Consider the following 25,273-nt stretch of genomic DNA (forward strand, 5'->3'; position numbering starts at 1 on the left):
TAAGGAGACACATCACTGGCTAAGACCACGGGCAGCCGCTCGTCGAAGTGCACCAGCAGACTGTTCGACGTCAGCAGGTCTTTCACCACTTGGAATGCGGCTGCCTGCCGGTAGCCCCACATCCATGGGGCCCTTTTGTCCAGCAAGTGGTGGAGGGGATCCGCTACCGCTGCCGTGTGGGAAAGGAAGGCATGGTAAAAGTTCATAACTTCTGGAAAGCCCTCAGAGAAATAATAGTCTGTCCGGCCCCCGAATCTACTTCCATTTTGTATGGTTTGCCCTCGATGTTAACAGTCACTTGCAATTTCCTGAGGGAGGGCAGGGGTAGTTAGCATATCTGCTCTTCCGACGTGGCGATGTAGTGGAGGTCTTCCACCATGGCGGCATCCTGGTTTCTGCCCGGGTCCCATCGGTTAGCATCTCTCGGGGTGGAGCGCTTGGGCCGGGAATGGCGGACCTTTGCAAGATGGCCCATTTTCTCGCATTGGTGGCAGACTGTATCTCAGAACATCACTCGTGGGGGTCCCCGCAGCTGGCACACTCTCAAGCAGGTGCTGTCTCAGATGAACAATTTGGCGGTTTCTTCTGTGCCGTGTTCTGTAGCTTGTGTGCGTCGTCTTCCCTGAAGTCCTCTGACTTGGATGAGGAGGCGGCTGCTCGATGAGCAGGGGTGGTGGCTTGCTCCTTTCTCGATTTCTCTTATGCCATAGCCTCCTTGACGGCCTTGGCTAGGTCGGTGTCGTCCTTTCCCACAAACGTTCGTCTCAGTTTCTTGTCCTGCAGGCCAGTCCCTTAACGCTTCATCGAGGACTGGAAATTCACAGCAGAGTGACAACTGGCAGAGGGCGGCACTGAACTCTGACACCAAAGCATTCAGTTGTTGGTGGCGCTCCAAGAACTCAAAGTGGAGGACCAGGACGGTTGGTTGTGGGGCAAAGTGCGTCGTGAGGGCCGTGATGATCTCATTGAAGGTGGCTGCCTTGAGGGTCACAGGCACCATTAGCCCTTGGGCCAGCTCCAAGACGTCCATGCCACAGGAGCTGAACAGCAGTGACTTCTTTTTGCGCCCCATGACCTCGTTGTAGTCGATGTGGTTCTCCAGTTGCTCTAACCAGGTCTCCCATCTCTCTGGGCGGCCCACATTGAAGGCTTGAATCAGTCCTGGCGTAGCAGCCATCTTGTCAGCGGCGATGGGCCGAGCACGATGCTGTATCCAAACAGCGATGCGTGATGCGATGCCAGCTGGGCCGCGCACCAGGATCCCATTCTTGTCGCCACTATAATATAGTGGGTTCAATGCATGGTAGAGGCGAGGTGGTAGTGAATCATCAGCTCTTTCTTGATTACAGCATCTTGAGGCATACACATAAGACTGGCTAACTGGACCCACAGGGCCAACTATATACACTCTCGTGTTCCCGTGCGTCTGACTGGACCATTCAAACCAGCAGGGGGCCCGTGATTGGAGCAGGGCAGCAGGGTTTTGGATCCTGCTGCCCATTGTTCCCAAGTCCCCAAGCTCTGGCCGTCTGGCTCCAATGAGCCCAGCAGGAGCATGCTTTCAGTTCTCACTTGGGTCCTCATACATTACACCATCCAAATGACATTTACTCATCTGCTTTGTGGGTTGCACCTCAAATGTATCTACTCCATCCAGCAGGGCTCCAGTCCTGCAAGGCAAAAGATGGCTGCCTAAGTCAGGATGCTTGGCCATCTGGTCCACAGGACACAGCATGACAGCTGCCATTAATTCCCCAAACTCCAGTTTCTTCCAGTCCTCCACCTGGGGGGAAGGGACACCTTGGTAAGGAACCATGCTAAACACCTGGTATGGGACTGTCAACATCCCTGCCACCTCTGCCCCTGGCATCATAGCTAGCACTCCTAGCTACATTACATGACATGAGGCGTAAAGCTAGAAACAGCTGTCTTGGGTTGCTTCGATATACAAACATTGCTATCCTTGACTACAGGAGTTTGCATTGTTGAAGTAGCACCCAAGGTATGTGTGAGGGGGAAGAAGAGGTGCAGACTCCTGGACCCAGCCTGCTGGATTCCTGCCCCCACTTACCTGTCAGTTTCTCCTGCAGCGTGTCTCCAGAGATGAGATCCCTGCAAGGGTTCTGAACTGAGACAACTTAATCACACAGAAAAGAGGTTGCCTTCCTCCCTTTTCTATAAGTGCTAAGTGCCCTCTCTGTGCCTTTCCCATTGCCAAGATGAACCACTGGATGCTTAAAGTGTGCAAGTTAGAGACAACATCCCGTGCTGCCTTCTTTATCATCTGGGCTAAACCCGGCTGAAGTTAGGTAGTTCTGTAGGTTTGTGATTAGGTGGAGGGTAGGGGTTTTGATGCCACTGGGCAGGGATTTTGCTGCCACTGGATAGGATGTGATTTGATGTGATCATAGTGCTTCAACATCTTGTGCTTCAGTGGGGCTTTTAGGTGGGATTATACTGGGGAGGGGCATTTTGCCTTTTTTGCTGCATGAGTGCCTATGAGCTATGCGGAGGGTTTTGCTGGTATAACTTTATGTCAGTTATGGGGGGCATTCCCTGGCCAGGGGTGGCTTAGGGACCCAACGAACTCATGCTACATCCCTGTTTTGCCCCTTTCTCCACTAGCTCATAGAGCTATACTGGTGATGTTCTGGTAGAGGTCCAGGGCATTGTTTCTCTGGTGGCTGGCCCTGGTATAGCAGGACATCTTTGGGATACATTGTCGATGTGGCTGGAAGGCAACTTAAGTGCTCTCCCCACTGTCAGGATTGCACTGCAAGAGCTTCATCTCAAAACACACAAGTTTTATTATGTTATATTAGTAATGATAGGTTAGGTTCATTCTGCTATCCCATATTTTTCTTTTTAAAAAATATAGTCATGAACAAAAGGAGGTTTAACATGCATCTTCTTGCCAGAAAAAAACCTTGGAATTCTGGAAGCTGAATTGGAGTCATGCTACAACAGAAGGAAAAAATACTGGCATTGCTCAAAATTATCATAATGTATATTATTTATAAAGTATCTGAACAGCTAGGCTCTTTTACAAAATGGCTATTAAACAAGCAAGGCTCTCAATAGAGGGCTTATGTTCCAGAAAGAACATCAGACTGGAGAGAAGGAAAGATGGAAGGAAAGAAGAAGATATTGGATTTATATCCCACCCTCCACTCCAAAGAGTCTCAGAGCGGCTCACAATCTCCTTTACCTTCCTCCCCCACAACAGACACCCTGTGAGGTGGGTGGAGCTGGAGAGGGCTCTCACAGCAGCTGCCCTTTCAAGGACAACCTCTACCAGAGCTATGGCTGACCCAAGACCATGCTAGCAGGTGCAAGTGGAGGAGTGGGGAATCAAACCCGGTTCTCCCAGATAAGTGTCCGCACACTTAACCACTACACCAAACTAGCTCTCCTTGGTGTAGGCATAAAAGGAAGAAGGCATAAAAGGAGGCATAAAAGGAAGAAAGATAGCCATAGAAGGGAAAAGGCTGAAAGAAGTCCAGTTTATAACACTGTGTAAGCAGTTGAAAGGAGGGATATATGCAGATAAGTCTCTCCCCTCCCTCCCAAAACCAGTGACTTCCAGAGAACTGAAGCAGCAAGAGAAAATAAACAGAAGCTTGAAATAAAAGTGCTTTAGCTAAAAGGAAAATATTACTAGAATAGAGCTGGTGAGTGGGGAAGAGAAATGGAGGGAGGGAAGTTTGCAGAGATTTAACTACAAAAAGTTGTAGATTAAATTGTAGGGTTAGCATTAGGTGCAGGGGTAGAATGTACCAGCAGATATGTGAGCTGAATGGTTTTTACCTTCGTCTTAGCAAATGGTCTTCCATTTTACAAATAGATGATTCTGTAAAATGTTTTTACTGTCTGTGGTGTTTTCCACACAGGGACAGAATTTTGTGGTTTCTCCTTTGCAGGCGTGCAGCAGCAACAGGGCTTACACATGGCTGGTTTCCCCACAGTTTCCCTGTCCCAGTTCCCCAGAAGTAGTTACCTCTTCCTCTCCTGGACCACCAAGGCTTTTGCAATTTTTTAAAAAGGCATTATTACATCAATATATTGCTGTAATGATAGGTGAAATGGCTGACATGGGGGCAAGGCCATGGAAACTGACTGCCTTGAAAACTAGAAAACCCAGATTCTCCCCACACACACACACACACACACACAGCAGCCATCCCAGTTTTACTACAAGCTTTCCTAAAACTTCAGCATAAAGAAGGTTTGAGAAAGACTAGAGATAAGCCAGGAAAACACCCTAACACAAATACACCATGATACTGTGGGGAAGCAGAAAAAAATATCTGCTACCCAAATGCATTGAACTTGGGGCATATTATCCATTTAGAAGACATCAATGTCACAACTGGACTGGTTCTTGAGCAATGTGCAGGGATCATAGTCAACAGGTTAATGTAGCCAGCTTCACCCATGGCTTCTAAGGGGGGGGGGGCTTAAAGGGAGTAGAGATAAGGGTTTGGGGGCAAGTCAGTTGGTTTGGGGAACTAACTCACCAGTTGCAACACAGAATGCTGGCAGATGGCATCATCAGCCCTGGCTACCCATTGGCTTTAGCCACACATCATTCTCTGGATTTGTAGCAGGTAGAGTGGAGATTCTTTATGTTTTCAACAAGCATAATTCAGTTATCAGTTCCTATGTATTCATCTTAACTTGTGAAAGTCATAATAAAGAATACTGTGGCCATTTTGACTCAGATCTTTTGGTTCTTGTTCCTTCCCTGTTTTTTCCATCTAATCCCCACTGCAGGAACAAATGGAAGTTGGTAGAAAGCACATAACAAACAAGAAATGTGAGCAAAACAACATTGAGATAAAAACAAATTAGCAGAACAGTTAGAAAATGAAGGATAGAATTTTAATCTTTGAAACAAAGGCATCAAAGGATCAGAAAATTAGTCATCAGACTGAGAATAAGAAAATAAACCAATATATTTACAGTAGAAGACTGATACAAACAGATCTAATCAGTATTTAAAAGTTGCAAGTTATCCAGTGTCTTAAATAAAAAGAGAAAAAAATCTACTCTGAGGACATCACAGTTTCATATCTGAAGAGAAAGAGGAATTACCTTGGCAGAGAGAAAGTGAAGACAGTACAGATACAGAGTAAAGAGAGCAAACCAATCAGTCAATTCATATAAACTTAAGATAACAGAAAAACAGAAATAGCAACAAGCAAGACAAAGTATTAGAAAAGCAAAAGAAAGGTAAAACAGGAAAAGAAAGCAAGAGATTTAGCCATCAGTGTAAAAGTGGCAATATTTAAGGCATCAGTAATTGGACAAGGAGGAAGAAGATAAAGACAGAAGAGGTCTCATGCAGAACTCCAAAGCAATTACAGTAAAAAGAACACAAAGGGAATACAAGAGCTCAGGTGACATAGCTGCTATCAGACACAAATCTTGGCACCCTTTCAGTGGCAAAATGTATAGAAGCAATAATTAAATACCAGGAAAATAACATTATATAAGGCCTTCTCTATTTTAATTTTAAATTCTATTTCTGCTTTAGGCAATAGCTGTATGATAGATAGATAGATAGATAGATAGATAGATAGATAGATAGATAGATAGATAGATAGATAGATAGATAGATAGATAGATAGATAGATAGATAGATAGATAGATAGATAGATAGATAAGCGACAGGCAGGCCACAAAGGGAATGCTCAAAAATGAATGAAACTAGAACTGCATATATGTACTAAAACACAGGTAATGTACAAAGAGAAGAATAAAATGATCAAAAGTATCAAAGCTGAAAACATTTAGAGCAAACCAAAAACAACTACAAAAATTGACCATATGATGTAACAAGCAGCAAAAGTCAGTACGTTATGATTGCATTATCTTCTGGTGGCCAGATAGTTTTTAAATTTACAATGTAGATTTTTCAGAGCCTTGGGTTACATTTTCAAACTACACTCAATCACTCTCAAATAGTTGTGCGGGACACATGATAACTGCAACAAAAGCAATGGTTTGCATATGTGAATGGGCCATATAAAGAAGAATATTTTATATCACCACGAAAGTAGTGTTTTATAATTTATCGCCTGCATAGATCTAACTGCTAATGAAGTAGTGAAAGCTATCAATGCATATGTATTTGTGAACCATCTCCCATCTACTATGATTCCTATTAGCCATCATGATCAATGTGAAAAGAGACATTATATACCATTGTTGGAATCTTATTTTCATTAAATTAAATATATATTTGGAGGTAAATGTTAGTTGCAAGTGTTCATTAAAATCAAGAAAAGCCACTAATATCGAAAATAATTCAGTACAATATAGTTAACCTGAAGCAACATTATTCTTCCCTGTTCAGAACATTAAGTTTTGTGTCTTTGTTCAGTCAACATCTAGCAGTGATTATCTGAAGGTACACTATTACAACAGACTGGTTTCCTTGTGCTCCATTTTTTCTTTTTTCTTTTGCTATGGTAAATGTTTTTAAATGCATTGGCTAAATGGTAACAACAGGGTTTTTTTTTTATTTCTGACCTTTGCATTTCTTTCAGTGACACAAAAGATTTGACCTTTACTTTAAAAGCCATGTACTGGCTGATCTAATGAGATCTTCAAGATGAAACAACTATAATGTCCTGCTATATATTTGCACGCTATAACCTTTCACTGAGAATCATACTCTAAGAACAGTCATTACCTGAAGCTGAGATACAGTCAAAGGATATCTAAATAATATCCATGTCACACCTTCACTGCAGGGTGGAACTGTAAGAGAGCCTTCGTACACCCAATAATCTCGTAACAGTGGGTCTGGAATTAAATGGATAACTTAGTTTGGAAACAGTAATTAACCATTCTTTAGTATGCCTTTTATTCCAAAAACTGAGCATATAACACACACACTGCCTTTTTTGCAGTGCATGTGGAAGACACAAAGGGGGCATCGGCAGATTAGCATTAAGGCAACTTGCCCCTTGCTGGGTCCACCCCTGAGTTGGCTCTCACATATATGCTGGGGCCACACCAGCCCCAAGTGAGGAGAAGCCTTCACCCTCACCCAAAGTGGGCAGGAGCTGCTGTTGCCAGAAGCCTGCAGCACAGGGCTTGTAGGAGAAGCTGTCATGGCCATGAGTCAGCAGCCCAAGCCTTGTATGTGTCTGCTGGCAGCAACTACTGCCACAAATTGATAACCTGATAGGGGAGGAAGAGCAATCTTGCAAGCAGTATTTCCTTTAAGCTGAATTAGTGTGAGCTCGCTCACTATTTTTTAGCCTCCGGCTCACACATTTTTGTCTTAGCTCAGGAAGGCTGGTCCCGGAACAAACTAATTTATGCAGTAGCCAAATCACTTTGCTCACAACTTTAATGTCAGTAACTCATAAAGTAGAATTTTTGTTCACAAGACTCCACACCTTAGAGGGAGTATTGCTTGCAAGTTGTAGTCAACTAGTGTTGCCATTTCAGTGAGTCAATGGGCAGCTGTCTTCCATTGAGCTGTGTGTGGGCTGAGGGAAAGAGGGAAGTACATCTGCTCTTGAGTAAATAGTGAAGTGGGCAAAGCAAGTGGGCAGTGAGAAGACTCCTCAGCTGGAGATGTGCAAGAAAGGAAGAAATGACAGATGCCTGGAACTGCTTCAGCCTGGAGTTGCCACTGGTGGTTCTCAGGTAAAAATTCCCTAACATTCAAAGCACAGAAAACTTTTTAAAACCCATGGAAGATCCCACAGTTTGAGTTATACCAAATTTGGCCCAAAATGAAAGTCAAACAATAGGATGTATATCCTACTATGTAAAACATTTATTAGGACTTGATCATGATCCAGTCATGTGCAGAAATGGATCCAATGGGAAATTCACCCACACACCTCTTATTGAAACGGATAGGACTTGCCCAGCTACCCATATGCAGATCATGCTAATTGTCTGATGCTTTACTATTGATTGATGAAGACATCCATATTCATATTTTAGCCAAATATATTAAATCAATTTGAAGTTGTTATCCTTTTTGGTGCATGTCTTTGAAGTTCCCTCTTCTTTGTTTATGACAGGTGTATATAGCCTTTTGAGTATGTCAGTGGTGTCAAGTTTATGGAGTTCCCCAGTTCCTTTTCAAGCACTGATTTACTCATGCAAAGTGAACTCAGCTGATTGTGTATTGTGATGGAAAGTGTTGTCAAGTAGCAGCTGACTTATGGTAACCCTGTAGGGTTTTCAAGGCAACAGACAAACAAAAGTAATCTGCCTTTGCCAGCCTCTGTGTAGCAACCTTTTTCTTTGGTGGTCTCCCATCCATGTACTGACCATGGTTGACCTTGTTTAGCTTCCCAGAGCTGATATTGGGCCAGTCTGGGCCATTTGTATCAGGGCAAGCATGTATTTCCTGGGTTGTAATGGCACTCTTATTTATTTATTTATTTATTTGTTTGTTTGTTTGTTTGTTTGTTTGTTTATGTATGTATGTATGTATTTAACAAACAAACAACTATTCTAAAACATTCCATATAATAAAAATGTTGGTAAATTAACCATGCCAAAGTTGTAGACTCTAGCTACCAGTGGAAATGCCAGCTGCTTAGATCCTATTTGAGTTACAATTCACTGCAAGAGAGACAGCTATTTTGAGAACTATGACTCATCACTATGAAGAACACAAATGTTACCTGGTGGGTACTCAATATGTATTGTGCTGACAAACACTATTCATCATCACTGCTGTTTTAGTGGGATACACCATGTTCAGAAATATCTTTTCTGGTAATCCAATTAAATTAAAACTGCTCTATAAAAAGAGAGGCTGCCAAACAATATATAAGGTGGCAGAAAGCATTTGAGTGTTTTACGACTGCAATAAAAGTTAACTATACATATATATTTCTGAGCAAAGTTTTTGCAGTATATGTAGGAACACTTACCTGGCAATAATGTATTAGGATTAAAACAGGGTATTGTCTTGCTCTTCCCCTGAAAAATTAACAAAAACCAGTCTTGTTTCTAGCTGATAATAGGAATCAGTAGCTATTTATGAAGTTTGTGATTCATGGATCTATTCTATAATATACCACAATAAGGATTTTAAGGGCATGCAAAGAGCAACCCTTTACAAAAAAATCCAACAATGCAAATAATCAAAACAATAAATCTTGTCACCTAATGATAATCTCCCAGAAATCACCTTTACATTTCCCTTGTCAAATACACATCTTTGCTAAATCTTAATAAGTGTCTCCTCAGTTTTTTCATATGCATCTCCCAATTAATTGGATTTGAGTAAGTAGTAGTTAAGAGCAAAGTGCCATGTGCATATCCAGAACTTTGGTAAACTCTTCAGAGTTATTTTCTGCAGCAATACATATGTACTTCCAGAAACACAGCAGCACAAGTATAGTCCTGGAAATGAGGGTTTCCTTATACAATATGTAGAATGTGAATTGGGTTGGAGATAGGGTTGCCAATCCCCAGGTGGGGGCAGGGGATCCCCCGGTTTGGAGGCCCTCCCCCCGCTTCAGGGTCGTCAGAAAGCGAGGGGAGGGAAATGTCTTCTGGGAATTTATTATTCCCTATGGAGATTTATTCCAATAGAAAATCATGGAGAATTGATCCATGGGTAACTGGGGCTCTGGGGGGACTGTTTTTTGGGGTAGAGGCACCAAATTTTCAGTATAGCATGTAGTGCCTCTCCCCAAAATACTCCCCACATTTCAAAAAGATTGGACCAGGGAGTCCAATTCTATGAGCCCCAAAAGAAGGTGCCCCTATCCTTCATTATTTCCTGTGGAAGAAAGGAATTGAAAAGGTGTGCCGTCCCTTTAAATGTGATGGCCAGAACTCCCTTTGAAGTTCAATTATGCTTGTCACAGCCTTGATCTTGGCTCCATCCCTAATGTCTCCTGGCTCCACCCCCAAAGTCCCAAGATATTTCTTGAATTGGACTTGGCAACCCTTGTTGGAGATTCCCCCAACCTGACTTACTTTTCACATCAGACCTTAAAAAGAGGAAGTGGGGGGGAGGATCAGCTTCAGAGTAGGACATATTGGAGCTAGCACTGACATAAATGACTACCCCTACAGGTGTTCCTCTCCCCCCCACCACCCGCTGTAAAACCAGCACAGAATGCAAAGGAGGGAAGGCTGAAGCCTCACCTGCTACTAAGCCATGCTTCATAATTAGGGTTGCCATGTCTGTGTTGGAAAATAATAATATTTTAATTTTTTTTATTTTTATTTTTTTTTACCTGGAGACTTTGGGGGTGGATCCAGGAGAGGGTGGAATTTGGGAAGGGAAGGGGCCTCAGCATGGCACACTGTCATAGAGTCCTCCCTTCAAAGCAGCCATTTTCTCCAGGGGGTGTTTGAGTGTATTGCTTGTATAGAAACTTTGTGGAGACCTTGGGTCCCAAGTGAGCTTTTACTGTATATTAAATTCATCACTAATCCCTTGCCAGAGAAAGGATTCTGGAAACAGGAGAAAAGTCGGTGTCTCTCTTGCAATATTATTTCATGGGATTAAGAAACGTGCATGTCCTTTTATGATTTAATTTGGGCATCAGGATTGGAGGCTTTTAATAGGAGCAATATAGACATTGAGTTCACCAATGTTTGTTTGCTCAATATCCATCAATTGATTTGTCTGTAAAATGGAATTGAGCTCTTAGGATATTTTATGGACTGCTTGGGTTATAATTATTACAGTAAAGTTTGTTGTAATTTCCAATAATTATCCAAAATAATTACGGTCACAAATATTCGTTATAAGACCCACCTGGAGGCTAGCAACCCTATCGAGAGTTGATTTGGCCCTTCCCAACTGTTTTTAAGATGACTTCCAGGTCAGACATGAAATGTGAGTTGGATTGGGGAAAGAGAACCAACCTAACTTGGATTTCATATATCATGTAAAGAGATTTTACCTGAGATTGTATTGAGAAGCACAGTCATTTACATGTTCATTCAGAAGTTAAATCCCACTGAGTTCAAGTGTGCAAGGGATTTCAACCTAAACAGTTTGAGCACACTATAAATCAGAGACCACTTTCTTTTTCAATGCCTTATCACTATTCAAGGGCAATTTATCATCATTGCACAAATCACCTAAAAAAGACTCCTTCACTCTATTTTATTTATACACTGAGACTACAAGAATTTATAGAGAGCCATTTTTCATAGTTCCCTTATGGTATATTTGCCAAAATGCACACAGTTGTTCTCTAAATGCCTTTTTATTTGGACTTGCAATTAATTTCTGGAGTTACCAAGAACAAAAAGTGTGCAATTGAGTACATTAGGGAAAGGGTTGTTACACAATGATTTTTAATTCAAGATTTTTGTTGTTTCATAATTGAATGAATGGTTATAAATTAATACATGTAATTATATATTTATATATACATTTTAGATATAGATAGGTGTGTGTGTGTGAGAGAGAGAGATTAACATCATTGCTGTATGGTGTTGAAGCTATTGTAGGCACTTCTGCTCATGGAAAGGGAGATCTCTGGATTTTAACATTCTCCCCTGTAGCTACAGCATGGAGCAAGCTACATTGTACAGTATAAACAAGTTTTATTAAGTTTTAACAGGGAAGATTAGGGAATTGAGGGAAGGATTAGGGATAAGGTACCGAAAATAAAAGAGTAAATTACATTTATTACTACATCAAGAAAGAAAAAAAAGTATAATTCATTATACCTGCAAGTATCCAAAAGCAGTACATATTACCTTTAAAGTCTACAAACTTTTTGATATACTATAAAATCCTACTATTTAGTGGGAAATTCAGGATTTTTATCTGTCATATTTGTGTTCATACAAAACCACATCTAAATATTTTAAATCTACACCAAACAACAAAGGAAAAAGAAAAAGAAAAGAGAGAAAAGTTCAAATTCTGGTCTTCAATACTATCTTATTAGGCAAGAAGCTCCTGTATATAACAACAGCTGTATATTAGCAACTTTCTCTTATCTAAGTTACAAAGGAGTCACAAGGTTAACAAAACTAAAACCAGCTTCTCATTGACCATGAAAGGCCTTTGATTTAAATGGGTACAGTTATAATGTGCATGTCTTATTAGCAAATGTTGATAACTTTAGCGACCTACTTGGAAAGCTAGCTCTATTTAACAAACAAAAAGGGTGGATTTTCTAAGAGAAAAAAATAAACAAGGGAGAAGAGTTTTTACAGCACTCATCTCCAACAACAAAGAACAGGGCAAGAACTCGCCCTCCCTAATTGTTCCCAGAACTTCACACTAAACTGAGAAAAGTACCCTTGATCTATAATTCATCTCACTTCCATCAAGCTGCACTCCCAACTTTTCTGGAATACAAAAGAAAAAAGAAAGAAAAAGCTCTCAGTGGATTATATCATTAGTGGACATTTCAATACATAAGGATAAATGATAGGGGCACTCCTCATCTACCATTCTAAAAAAGGGCAAAAATAAGCAAGGTACGTACACAGTTTCTTTATATTCTCTTTCATATGCCTTCTTATATGTGTGTGCATACCTATATATGTATGTATATGAGTAATTCTAACTACAATAGTTCAAATTCTAATTAAACAGCTTAACTTTTTAGGCTTATCTTAGCATATATTTAAATTTTAAGAGATTTTGCAAACTATTAGAGTCATTAAAAACCCTCATTTTTAACAATAAAATTTTTAGCTTCATTATGGTTTTGAGATTTGCAAAAAATCACAGCAAGCCAAAACAAGCTACCCATTCAATTAAAAATATATATTAAATAGTCCTGCTTTAGATTTGAAGACTCCCTCAAAAAAAACCCCAATAGTTTCAAAATTAAATCCCAAAATATTATGCCCATTAAAAAATGATCTTATAGTCTCTCCCTTTTAATTCATATAAGATGTAAATCCCCTAATTAAAAAATCAGAATAATCATTCCAAAATATTACATCAGATCCATAGTATCAACCCACTGCATAGTAAAAGATTATAATTTCTTCTTCTTAAAATTTTTCCAAGATCTAATCATTGTTGGACTTGTCATGAGACTGCAGATTGCATCAAACGATTTTTCCCCTTCATTGCTAAACATTTTTACAAAAAGCTTTGGAGCTGGGTTGAAGTTACTCCCCCCTTCCTTTGTCTCAGTGAACTATAGGATCCTTTTCTCTTGCATAAGTATATTTTCTGCATCTATTTTAAGATCAGGCAGCACTGGCTCAAGCCGTTGTCTTTCCACTTTTCCCCACTTCTAAGGCAGATTTTGTGCTCCTTGATAAGTGGTCTTGCATGTTTTCCATATTTTCATATTTTTCCTGGAGTTTTCTCATTTGCTCCTTGACCAATTCTGCTAAATGACCAATTCCTTGCCTTATGGAAAGAATTGTAGCCATAAAATCTCTTGAATGATTAATCTATGTTTGGTGAATCATTTTCCTTGCAGTTATAATCAGTACAATAGTAGAAATCAGAAAGTAGGTTCAAAGTGCCAGGTTAAAAATCCAGAAATCCAATTCTTCTCATATAAAGTCACCTTCCACCTTTGATGGAAATTTAGTATTTTGATAGTCCAATTATCGTTTATTTAATTTTCAACCAGATCTGTCCACAACTATATACTCAGTCCAATACCTTTTACTTGAAATAAAGACAGTTGTTATAAGCTTGTTCTTTTCATTTTAGAAGCCTTTCTTGTCTGTGTGTGTGTGTGGGGGGGGGTGTTTTAGCCTCCTCCCCCTTTTTTGAACAGTTGAATTTGGTTTATAATAGGACTTTAGCTGATAGGTTGCATTGCCAAATAAACTTACTTGCAAGGTCGTTAGTTGAAGTAGAAAGACGATTAGAAAGAAATATTTTGTTACTGTTGGACACAGCTAGTGCCATGCAAAATGGTGATTGTTGCAGTGAGACTTCAGGATAGACAAAGAACCAGGCTTCGCCCGCCGACAAAATCTGTGGGAATGTCGCATCTCATGCTATCAGGGCTCCCTCTCCAGGGATCCCTTTGGGTATCTGAATGTCCAGACACCCTGTGATCTGCTCCATTCGGGGAGTTCACAAGAGGTGCGAATCCCCCGCCTTGCTGAGCCAAAGCTGGAACAGGAACCTCACAAGCTACATTGTAAGGGGTCCTTCAACCTTTAGGATTGGCTTTAGGATGGACACAAAACCTAATACTGGACTGAGCAGGTGGAAAAGTCCTGCTGCACAAGCAGAACTCCCTTGCATTTCCAAGCCACTGAATGTTACAGGGTGTTGGAAAATATATCATAGGTTAGCCAAGAATTCATGTTCTTTTAAAACTAGTGTGCCTGGAATGAAATTGGTACCAAGGTTGTTATTTACCCAATGGGGATGGGGAAATTCCAGCCTCAACCCCCTTTCCCACTCTCATTCTGGCAATTAGAGGGGGGAAATGCAGGTATAAGAGCAGTATCCCACAATGTCATTCTGGTCAGTAACTGGAAGTGACATCACCATATATAGTATAATTTAAACATTGCTACAAAACATTTTTTAAGGAACAAGAAGTTTGTTCCATCTAACTATCTGGCTAATTTACTAATTCCCAAACATAGGGAAGGTTTTTATTTTGGCATAGTTTAATGTTCTACCCTCTGCATTTTTGGAAGGGAGGTATCATGGTGTACTGTACCAGGAACATATATGGCCTTGTGCACATGGGGAAGCTGAAACTGCTGGGCATGTTTTACTGCATTGCCCTTTTTTATGGTGATCTTATATATGGTTTCATTACTCCTATCCTTCAGAAATCCCTTGGTAGATAAGAGGAATCATACATTTTCCTTTTCCTCTTGGACCTGGATTATGGATAGAGTTCCTAGATTATGTGCATATTAGTTTGATAATTCTGCATCAATTTATTGAATATGATTTGCTGTTTGTAATTATCTATGTAATAGTTTTGTATGTAAGCATTTCTAGTACTGTATCTATTTTTGGACTGGTCTTTGACTGTAATTAATAATTCACTGTTAACTTTTAATATTTTTGATGAGGGAATGCATGCACCCCTATTTTTAAATATAGTCACCAGACATATTCCAAGGCAGTCTCCCATCCAAGTACTTGCCACTGTTTAGCTTCCAAGATCTGATGACAGCAAGTTTACCTGGGCTATCCAGGTCAGGGCAACATTTATATTTTTTACATTTTCCCCTTGCTTATCGTATGCATTGACCCGACCCTCCCCTACTACCTGCTCTGAGATCCTGAGATTCAGAGAGAAGAGTGGGATATAAATCCAATATCATCACCTTCTTCTTCTTAGTCTCTCTGTTAATAAATATGTCCTTTTCCTTTGAAGGATTCCATACCTTGTACTGGATATCTTGCAGAATTTCAGTCACAGCCTTTAGGCCTGAATGTTCCTTTCCTATCTGAAACATAATGGGCAATAAATAAAAACTGAAATATGTGTAAAGACAAACTCATCAACAAGTTGTAAACCAAAAGGTATGGAAACTTATTACATAGATAACTCCTGAACCTGTGACTGAAAGTGATGCTGGAAAAGCAGTGTGATTTGGAGCAGCAGGTAAAAGAAAGAGCCAAATGACATTGCGTTTTCTGTGATGTATTGGGGCAAGGGGATGAAGCCTGTATAACAACAGGCATCATCCTCACTCCTCTTTCTGACCATTGGATAAGAAGGTACCCACCCTCTCTTTATTTCAGAGAGGGTGCAATCTGGTTGCCCATTTGGGGGCCAAGTAGGAATTTCCCCCCTATTCTAGTTTCAGTAATGCCTAGGTATTAGTATTCCATGTTGATCACTGCAGTGCAGGTCAAGTTGTACAGATAGATTAGAACTCTGGGACATCATTGTGGTGAAGGGTTAATCCTCAGAGACTTTGGTGCCTGAGGCTTTGGTGCCTTCATGGACTTGGGACAGGAAACCCTTTAGTGTCATTATCCTTGAACCATAGACCCTGCAACAAGAGGGCCAGAAAGTGGTCACTTTCCCCAAGCATCATGAAGACTTTGCAAGGAGAAGCATATGCCATATGTATATGATGGTTCAAGGCTCAGAGCCAGGGGGGCTTCACCCATAAATTCAAAAATACGCAGATAAAAAGATGCCTGACTCTTCTGTTTTCCACCAACTAACCACACTGCAAATGGGTTTGTAATGTGGTTTGGCCTCCATGTGCCACAGATCCCCTTTGATAAATGCAATTAAAAAATACACTTGGCCCCTTTTACTACTAGGGTTGCCAATCCCCAGGTGGGGGCAGGGGATCCCCCGGTTTGGAGGCCCTCCCCCCACTTCAGGGTTGTCAGAAAGCAGGGGGAGGGGTGGGAAATGTCTGCTGGGAACTCTATTATTCCCTATGGAGATTTATTCCCATAGAAAATCCTGGAGAATTGATCTGTGGGTATCTGGGGCTCTGGGGGGGGGCTGTTTTTTGAGGAAGCGGCACCAAATTTACAGTACAATATCTAGTGCCTCTCCTCAAAATATCCCCCAAGTTTCAAAACGATTGGACAAGGGGGTCCAATTCTATGAGCCCCAAAAGAAGGTGCCCCTATCCTTCATGATTTCCTATGGAAGGAAGACATTGAAAAGGTGTGCCATCCCTTTAAATGTGATTGCCGGAACTCCCTTTGGAGTTCAATTATGCTTGTCACAACCTTGATCTTGGCTCCACCCTTAATGTCTCCTGGCTCCACCCCCAAAGTCCCCAGATATTTCTTAAATTGGACTTGGCAACCCTATTTACTACCCAACTGAAGGTGTCAGCTCTCTTATTCTGAACTTGCAGACAATGTTTGTATATGCTGTCCAGACACAACCAACTTATAGCAACCCAGCAGGGGACTTTTAAGGCAAGTAAGAAGCTGAGGTAGTTTGCCATTACCTATGGAAATTTATTAGCATCTACCAGAATATCACAAAACAGCATTCAAGCTTTCATGTCTCCAGAAAGTTTCATTAAGCTGGATGTTCAATTTTTAAAAACCCAGATGGGGGGAGGGAATTAAGTTCTTATGGGCATGGTGGAAAGTATATTTTCCAATAAATCCTGAGATAACTTACTTATATTTTACTATACCTTTTTTTTTTTTTTTGCACTGAGTATCCAACCTGATGTATAGTCCTGAAGTATTCAAAGCTTGCATACTATTTTGTGATCTTTTTCTTGGTCCCTTGTTTTGGCAATTATTTGTAGGTCAATGTGGCCACCTACAATCTTCATTAACAAGTCAAGATCTATACCCCTATCAAGTGGAATGACCTTTTGAAGTGATGCACAACAAAGGATAAATACAGAGATAACAGTTTACCAAAGGGAATGTGGTGAAGTCTAATAACTTTTTTTAAAAAGTGCAAAAGTGTTGTAACACAGATGTCTGTGGCTGATTTTATAGGATTCCTTTTTTGCTGAAAACTGCAACACTAAGATCACAATAATCCTACTGCACACATGTAGTGTCCATATCCAAGAGAATCATGGTAGAAGGTAGCAAACCTTCTACTTGAATGACACAACCCCATGTGCTTGGAATTTGCTACTTTAAAATAATTTGATTCAGGCTCCTGATCAGGCAAGAAAGATCTTCTTTATTAAGCACCCTTTTACATGTATTTCCAGTAGTTATGAACAACTGTTCTGTTCAGTTTTTATATTAAACATGATAAGCCTTAATAAAAAAATGCCAGACCAAAGAAGTTTAAAGAATAAATCCAAGCAATCATGGAACAGACTTATAAACAGCAAGTTTTAAAGGTATATGATTTCCTTGTTCTCTTCCCTCCCTCAGAGGAAGGATTTTCCTTCCATTTTCCTCTTCCTTTCTGACTGAAAAGCCCCTTTATCTATTTTTCCCCTTTCCTGAAGATCTATGGCTTGTCCCACCCTGTCACATAATTGTATTTTTATGCTAGCTCAGCCCAGGAACTTGAGGGAAGAGACATCATCACTCTCTTTACTAACATTTCTGAAATGGCACACGAGGCTTTATAACATTCAAAAATAAGAAAAATATTTTATTCAATATAGAGAGAAAAAGATCAGGTGAAATCAGGGATAAAATGTCTGATGTAATTCAATAAGAACTCTGAGGTAACAATATTTTCACAAACTACAGCTCATATTTTTCCAGCAATTGAGAGCTTTAAACTTTTTACACAGTCTTAGAATCTTTGAGATAAGAGGGCTTTGTTTAAGTGTTTCTAAACACTTGTAATACCTCTACCTATACTTAAACTGTGGCCAAGACGATAAAGCTGAATAATATAGCCTTATTTCATTAGCCAAAAGTTTACTTTCTTTTAACTGACTCTTCAGGTTCAGAAGGCAGGGATATACTATCAAGTACCATATTTTTCGGACCATTAGACGCACCAGACCATAAGACGCACCTTTGTCTACGTGCGAAAACAGAGGTATTAGCCATCTTTCGCTGCCCGCACCTCCCAGCACAGCCGTTGAGGATGTGGGCGCCATTGCAGCCTTTGGGCTACCTCAGCCAGGGGCCACACAGCCGGAGCCAGGCACACAGGTGCGGGGGAAGCACACCACCCCCTCCACTGCTCAAGGGCCACGTGTCCTGCCGGTGCCCACGAAGCGCTGGGTTTGCGGTGGTGGCAGAGGGAGCAATCCCGGTGCTTGTCTCCCAGGGGCGTCAGAGCCGCACAGCCGGAGCCAGGCACGCAGGCGCGGGGGAAGCATGCTGGCGCCCACGAAGCACTGGGTTTGTGGTGGGGGCGGAGGGAGCGATCCCGGCGCTTGTCTCCCGGGGGCTGCAGACCCCCTCCCCCTCCGCCTCGTCTCCTTTTTTTTAGTATTTGCTCCATAAGACGCACGCACTCCCCCCCCCACTTTTTTTTTGGGGGGGGGAAGTATGTCTTTTGGTCCGAAAAATATGGTACCCAAATTCTTTCTCTGAACCCTTCAGGGGGATCAGTCCAATCTTTGAGCTATCGCCCTTATCAACTGGCCAGGGAACCACTTTAACTAGAAGATCTATTCCTTTTTCTGACCCAAATGGGGGTCTTCACTGATCCTCCTCCTTGCCAACCTTCTCAGTCCTCAGTCACTGTTAACTGCTCTCAGTCAAAGCTAAACTGTTCCAGTTCTCAGTCAGTACTAAACTTTCCAATGCAGAGCTACATTCAACTGAGTTCTCTTCAGCAATCAATTCCCAAGTCTTTCTGCTCAACTGATGCTAACCAATCAAATTCCTTTGAGCAGCCTGTCACTCAAGGCTCTCTGCCTCTGTGAGGCATTGACCCTTCACATTACATGTTTCACAGCACTTATGAGCTTTTAAAGTGAAGTCTGTCACATGGAGCTTTCTTTCTGGAAAAAGAGGTGACAGAACTTTCAAGAGGAAAATGGGTGCCCCTCATGAATTTTTAAACATTTTTGAAGAATTTTGCTCCACCACATTCCCCTAGGAAAAAAGCCTTGTTGTCACATATGTAGTAATTTATTCGTAACGAAGAGAACTCTTTAAAAATGTGTATATCACTTATAATCCACTACATTTAACGTGTAATACCTTTACCTATACTTAAACTGTGGCCAAGACAATAAAATCCCACAAGCTGAATAATATAGCCTTATTTTCATTAGCCAAAAGAAATCTCAATTTCTTCTGGGCTGACCAATTTTATAGCTTGAAAAGAAACCTATTGATTACATTTTTCTGAAGTAACAGATGTTCATTTAGATGCACACATCCACCCCATAAGGATGCTTAGGTAAGCCCTATTGATTTGACTAGATATAGCTTTTGATGCATTCACACCTACAGCCACCAATTATTGTCAGAATCTAGTTGCCCAAAACTGCAAGTGAATCGAAGTCTTTGATATAGTTTGGGTTTCTTCCATTAGGCCATAAATCAAAGAGTGCACCACACTTCATTAAATTTAAGGATATGGTACAGACAGTTTCAATTAAACTAAAGAACTCTAGTAATATAAAAATTCAGAAGCAGAAAAAGAAAGAATCAAAAAATTATTTAACTCTTTTATATAACTTTGAGTAACTGCAAAGTTAGCTTTGCTGAAATTGGAAGACAGCTTACAAAGCAATTATGGAACAGTCCTCTAGGATACAGAACCGAGAGAAATGAGAGCTACTTTCATTATTTTTACCAACTCTATCTCTGTGTCATAACCATTATCAATATATTTTTACATTCAAGTCTTGGAGCCATTTATAATCATATTACGAAAGAAGACAAATTAATAGCAGCTGAAAAAATCAAAACAGAATAAGAACAACAACTTTCTTCCTGCCCCCCCCCCCGAGAAATGAAAGAATTAATTTTCTCTCAGTTATGCTAAATAACTAGCAGTTCAACCATTCAAGTTCACTCACAATAATTCCAAAGTGTTCTAAAGTCCTTTAAAAACATGAGTTTTACTCAGAGTTATCCCTGTTAGAACCATGCATACAAGTATGGTTCTTAGAGGTATTTGCACCTACCCTTCATTGTTAATCTAGTACTTAAATGTGATATCGGCCATAAAATACTTCTCAGGGAGGGCTGGTATCCCCTGCCAAAAAAAAAAACTTATAGAAAACTTTTTTCCTCTCTCGGTAGCTCAAGATGTCCAGTACCTCCAAATTCTGTGTTGTCATATATGTCCAAACCTCTCTCTCTTTCTCTGATGTCATTAAATTCTAAGCACTTACACATATCAGCAACATATACAGACCTTGCACATTTGTTCTAAGAAATATATTAATGAAAAAATATGTTTTCTATAGCATAATTAGGTAAATGATAAATATTAATCATTAGGGCAACTGGTGGCAGATGGGGGACTTACTGGGAGCAGCAAGGAGGCCCAGCCAACATACAGCAATGTGTGTATTTCGATGCTCACATGACCTGGAAGTGATGTCCTCACCCCCAGGATGTCAGGGCAATGCTCTGGCATTTGGGCAAAAACTCCATGGTAAATTTGGCTTCTACCATAGAGTTTTTGCCCAAATACCTGAGTGTCGCCTCAGTGTCCCAGATGTGATGAAATGTGGCCAGTGGCAGAGACATCACTGTACATTAGATGGTTCTCCATCTTTTTCAGGGTAAGTTCCCTCCTGCTGGCCAGCTGATTGGTGGAGGGAGGTAGACCTGGCAGTGGGAGACCCCTGCCTTCCTGGGGGGGGGGCGGGTCTGGCAGCCCTGTTAATCATATATATTAATCATACTTAACACTGTTATGTCTTCTACAAGCTGAAATTAACTGCAAGTACTTCCCCCATAAATATTTGTAAACACATATTTCTTAACGTCTAAAAAGTAAGTAAAGATTACTATCACAATTGAATCCATATGCATTTATTATTCCCTTACTTGAATTATAGTAACAATCATTTCCAGTACTGAAAGATCCTAACATTTCTTCAACTACATAATTTACATCTGATCTGCCTTGATCTTCCCAAAGTTTAGCAATAAATGCTTAAGTCTATCAAAATATAGATTGATTTTTCACCAATTCCCTTGCATTTCCTAACAAGATTACTTATGTCTTAAAAGGCAATATAGAACTGTCCTGTATTATATTCAGAGTTTTTTTCCAAAAGCCCAATATAACACAAATTATCTATAATATATTTTGTGATACCTTGCAAGCTAGACATACACAGCACTCCAGGAGTTCAATGTTGTGTGAAACAGGAATCACAGAAGCAATATGCCTGTTACTGGATTTAGGACTGCCATCTTCTGTATCATAATAGCTGTTCAAGAAAGCAATTTACAACCATTGTTTTGTTCAACATTTCAGGACTGTGACAAGAAAAGTTGTAATTACCTGCACAAATAAAGCAATAATGGCAATGCCATTCTTCTTCCCAATTGCCTCATCAATACTGTGGTACATTGTGGAGTTCCAGTGAATTAGGTGAAGCTAAGAAAAAAAGGAAAGAAAGAGAGAAGATCATCCATAGAAAAACAACATGATCATGGACTAAGTTTGCCTTAAATTTGGGGCACTGGAGCCATTTCTAGACATTGTTCAGAAACTACACATTTTTACACATGTTAAATATTGATACAAAGGCTTTGACTGCAGAGATAGAATGAAAGAAAATAAATGCATTTCCTAATAATGGAAGAATTTTTCATTTACTATAACTATGGAGGACGAAGTTCCTCCTCATACTGTTTTGTAATCAAGATAATAAAAAAAACAGAGTCACAGGGAAGGGAGGGAAGGGGGTATTCCAGCACTAACCTTCTTTTAGGTCTGGATATTTAGGGAGCTTATATAAAAAAAACTGACAAATGAATGTAACTGGTTATCTGCAATTCTTGATAATCTTCCATTTATATAAGATAATAAATGGTCACCTATGTGAGAATTCCTAACTGCCACTATATTTGTAACTGTGTCAGTTGCCATTGTGGACATTTTTGTGATGCCTCATCAGGGTTACTTTTAAATGGACCTTTCAACATCCTCTGCAAGTCCCACATACTCTTTCAAATAGCTGCAAGGAATCCATGGTTATAAAACAGAGCAGTCAGGTGTTATAAACAGGCTTCACCCAGGTCTCACTCTTCTTCCAGGGCATTACAGTGATGCCTATAGTTCCACATGTTTTGCCCTCCCAGGTAGCTTAGGCTGGGAGAAAGTAACTAGGATGAAGACATCCAGTGAATTTTCCACAAGAGTCAGGACTGAATTTGAGGTTCTCTCTTCTTCATCCAGTATTCTATCCACACTGGCTCTTTGTCCACTACCCTGCAACAGAGTACTGCTCTAACTAGCAGATCTCTACTTTTGCCCACAGCAGGGAAGGAAGGAGAGTGGATGAGGGACCAATGGCAGAAGAGTGTACAAACTGCTTCATTAATCACATTTAAGAAACCTAATCCCATTGACCTCAATACAACTTTAAGCAGCCTAACCAGAAAGGACCAAAGCCTGTGGTATGTGATAGGAGATCCAAGTATATGGCCTTGTGCCAAAATTTTACCCACAGAAATATGAAACACACCATTACAAAATACTACCATCTGTGTACAGATAAAAACACAGGTGAAAGCACAGCCTATACTGTTGCATAATTGGGGCAGATTTTGACATTGAACCCCCTTCTGACTTGGTGCCTATTGACTAGCATAGGATGTCTCACAAGGATGTCTTAAGCAGGGAAAATGGAACCATACTACTCTGGCCGTTTTCGCACTCACGTTTTACTGGCGCCACGACCATCCTGACGCCGGCGAATCTGCATGAATTTCGCACCAGAAGCTCCGGCGCTCCCAGAAGCGCCGGCTACTTCCGTCGCTAAGCCAGCGCAAACGGAAATCGCAAAGATGCAGGAAAACGTTTGCGCTGGCTTAGCGACGGAAAGCGACGGCGCTTCTGGGAGCGCCGGCGCTTCTGTTGCGAAATCCATGCAGATTCGCCGGCGTCAGGAGGGTCGTGGCGCCAGTAAAACGTGAGTGCGAAAACACCCTCTGAATTCCTGGGGAAAAGAGTAAAATGTGTGAGGAATTGAAGCCAACATTTTCTATTCTAATAATTGGACACAAAGGTATTTAAATCAAATATGTACCATATAACTTTAAACCATCAGGAAAATCTACTACAATTTCAAAACTTTATTTGCTTTGTTCAAAATTAAAGACTATTGGTCAGTTAAATGCAAGGTACTGAAAAACCTTCAGATTTAACCACGTACAATTAGATACAAGTTGTTTATTACTCAGCTTGGTATTCAAAAAGCTTTACATATTGGATGACTATAAAGAAACAAATTATACTGTTTAACAATGTTCTTTCCAAGGATTCCTCACTTTTACAATGCTACTTCCATCTAATGTTAAATGGTTCATTTAATTACCAAAGCATATGTTGACATTTCAGACACTGTCTCTTCAAGTGTAACAGCAAAATTAATTTTTAAAAAGGAAACAGCGAGCAGGATACTCCCTGTTATTGATGTCAAATTGTCCTATATACTCTTTTTTTTTCAGGAAAGAATTTATTTTGCTATTCACCACTAGAGGGTACTCATGCTATCTCATGAGCATAATACACATGACAAAGAAAGAATCAAGAAGTTTGTTTGCAGCCATCCATGGAAACTTCTGATAAAAAAAAAATTAAGTCCCAGCAACTGGCCCTGTTGGGAAAACAATGACCAAATCACTCCCACTATTATCTTCTTTTAATGTCAATCTATTACCTTGCCTTCAAAAGTTATAACAATGCCACAATAGATAAGTTTACAGTGACCGTACTTCTAAGTCACTAGGCCTTTTTAATGGCTTTCATTATGGGGGTAACATTCAAAGAGGTAAATATTTCATGCCAACTTTTTCCTCTTGCTCTCTAAAAAGCAAATACCACCAGCAGTTATTCCATGACATATCCAATGAAAATGGTGTTGTCTCTTAAGGGCAGCTGCTTTGTATTCAATGAATTGGTGGAAATATTATAATCCTCATATAAGGATCAGCCCCGTGGTGCAGAGTGGTAAAGCAGCAGTACTGCAGTACTGTGGTCTTAACTCTCTGCTCACGACCTGAGCTCAATTCCAGCAGAAGCTGGATTCAGGTAGCTGGCCCAAGGTTGACTCAGCCTTGCATCCTTCAGAGGTCAGTAAAATGAATACCCAGCTTGCTGAGGGGGAAGTGTAAAAGACTGGGGAAGGCAATGGCAAACCACCCTGTAAAAAGTCTGTCATTACGTTGTGAAAGCAACATCACCCCAGAGTTGGAAACAACTGCTGCTTGCATAGGGGACCTTTCCTTTCCTTTTCCATTTAAGGATAGCTTAAGTCATTTTGGCTACCTGAGACACTATTCACATTCTACTTTTAAAACCTGTACACAACCAGTGCCTCACCTTAGACTACAAAACATACACTCCATCTTCCATGACAGTTTCAACACTGTAGGGTTGCTGGTATCCTAGTGGAAGTGAGGATCCCCTCCTCAAAGCCCCTTTTTCTCACCATCACTCAAAGCAGTGACAGGGGAAATTTTTTTTAATGGCTTTTTAATTTTTTTTTAATGGAGCAGAGACTCTGTGGCATGAATTGTGTAAGTGAATAGAAAAAGGTCTCCATAAGCACAGTTTTTTTCAGGAACCAGAGTTTCTCCTGATTCACCTGCCTGCTGCACCCCCCTTAGCTGCTCTTGCATATTTTAAAACTTGTCTGAACTTGTCCTGAGTTTGTTTAGTATCTCACTCACTGCCAGAGACAGAGAGAGAGAGAAAAATCTTTACCTCAAATGCAGTCTCCAAGATATTATTTTAATAAATGTTAATCAGCTTCTGATGAAATAGGGCAGATG

General features: G+C 40.5%; 1 protein-coding gene across 2 annotated transcripts in view; it reads right to left on the minus strand.

Moving 5' to 3' along the window:
* Positions 1-25,273, minus strand: part of CA8 (carbonic anhydrase 8) — a 76,723-nt gene that overhangs the window by 15,007 nt on the left and 36,443 nt on the right. For both annotated transcript variants that reach the window (XM_060242964.1, XM_060242965.1), the window contains exons 4-7: positions 21,774-21,869; positions 15,310-15,372; positions 8,916-8,964; positions 6,698-6,810 (exon numbers count right to left, since the gene is read on the minus strand). In XM_060242964.1, the coding sequence (XP_060098947.1) occupies positions 6,698-6,810; positions 8,916-8,964; positions 15,310-15,372; positions 21,774-21,869 (321 nt within the window). The remainder of the gene's footprint in view (positions 1-6,697; positions 6,811-8,915; positions 8,965-15,309; positions 15,373-21,773; positions 21,870-25,273) is intronic.

Source organism: Heteronotia binoei, chromosome 7 (assembly GCF_032191835.1).
Source record: "Heteronotia binoei isolate CCM8104 ecotype False Entrance Well chromosome 7, APGP_CSIRO_Hbin_v1, whole genome shotgun sequence".
NCBI classification, from domain to species: Eukaryota; Metazoa; Chordata; class Lepidosauria; order Squamata; family Gekkonidae; genus Heteronotia; species Heteronotia binoei.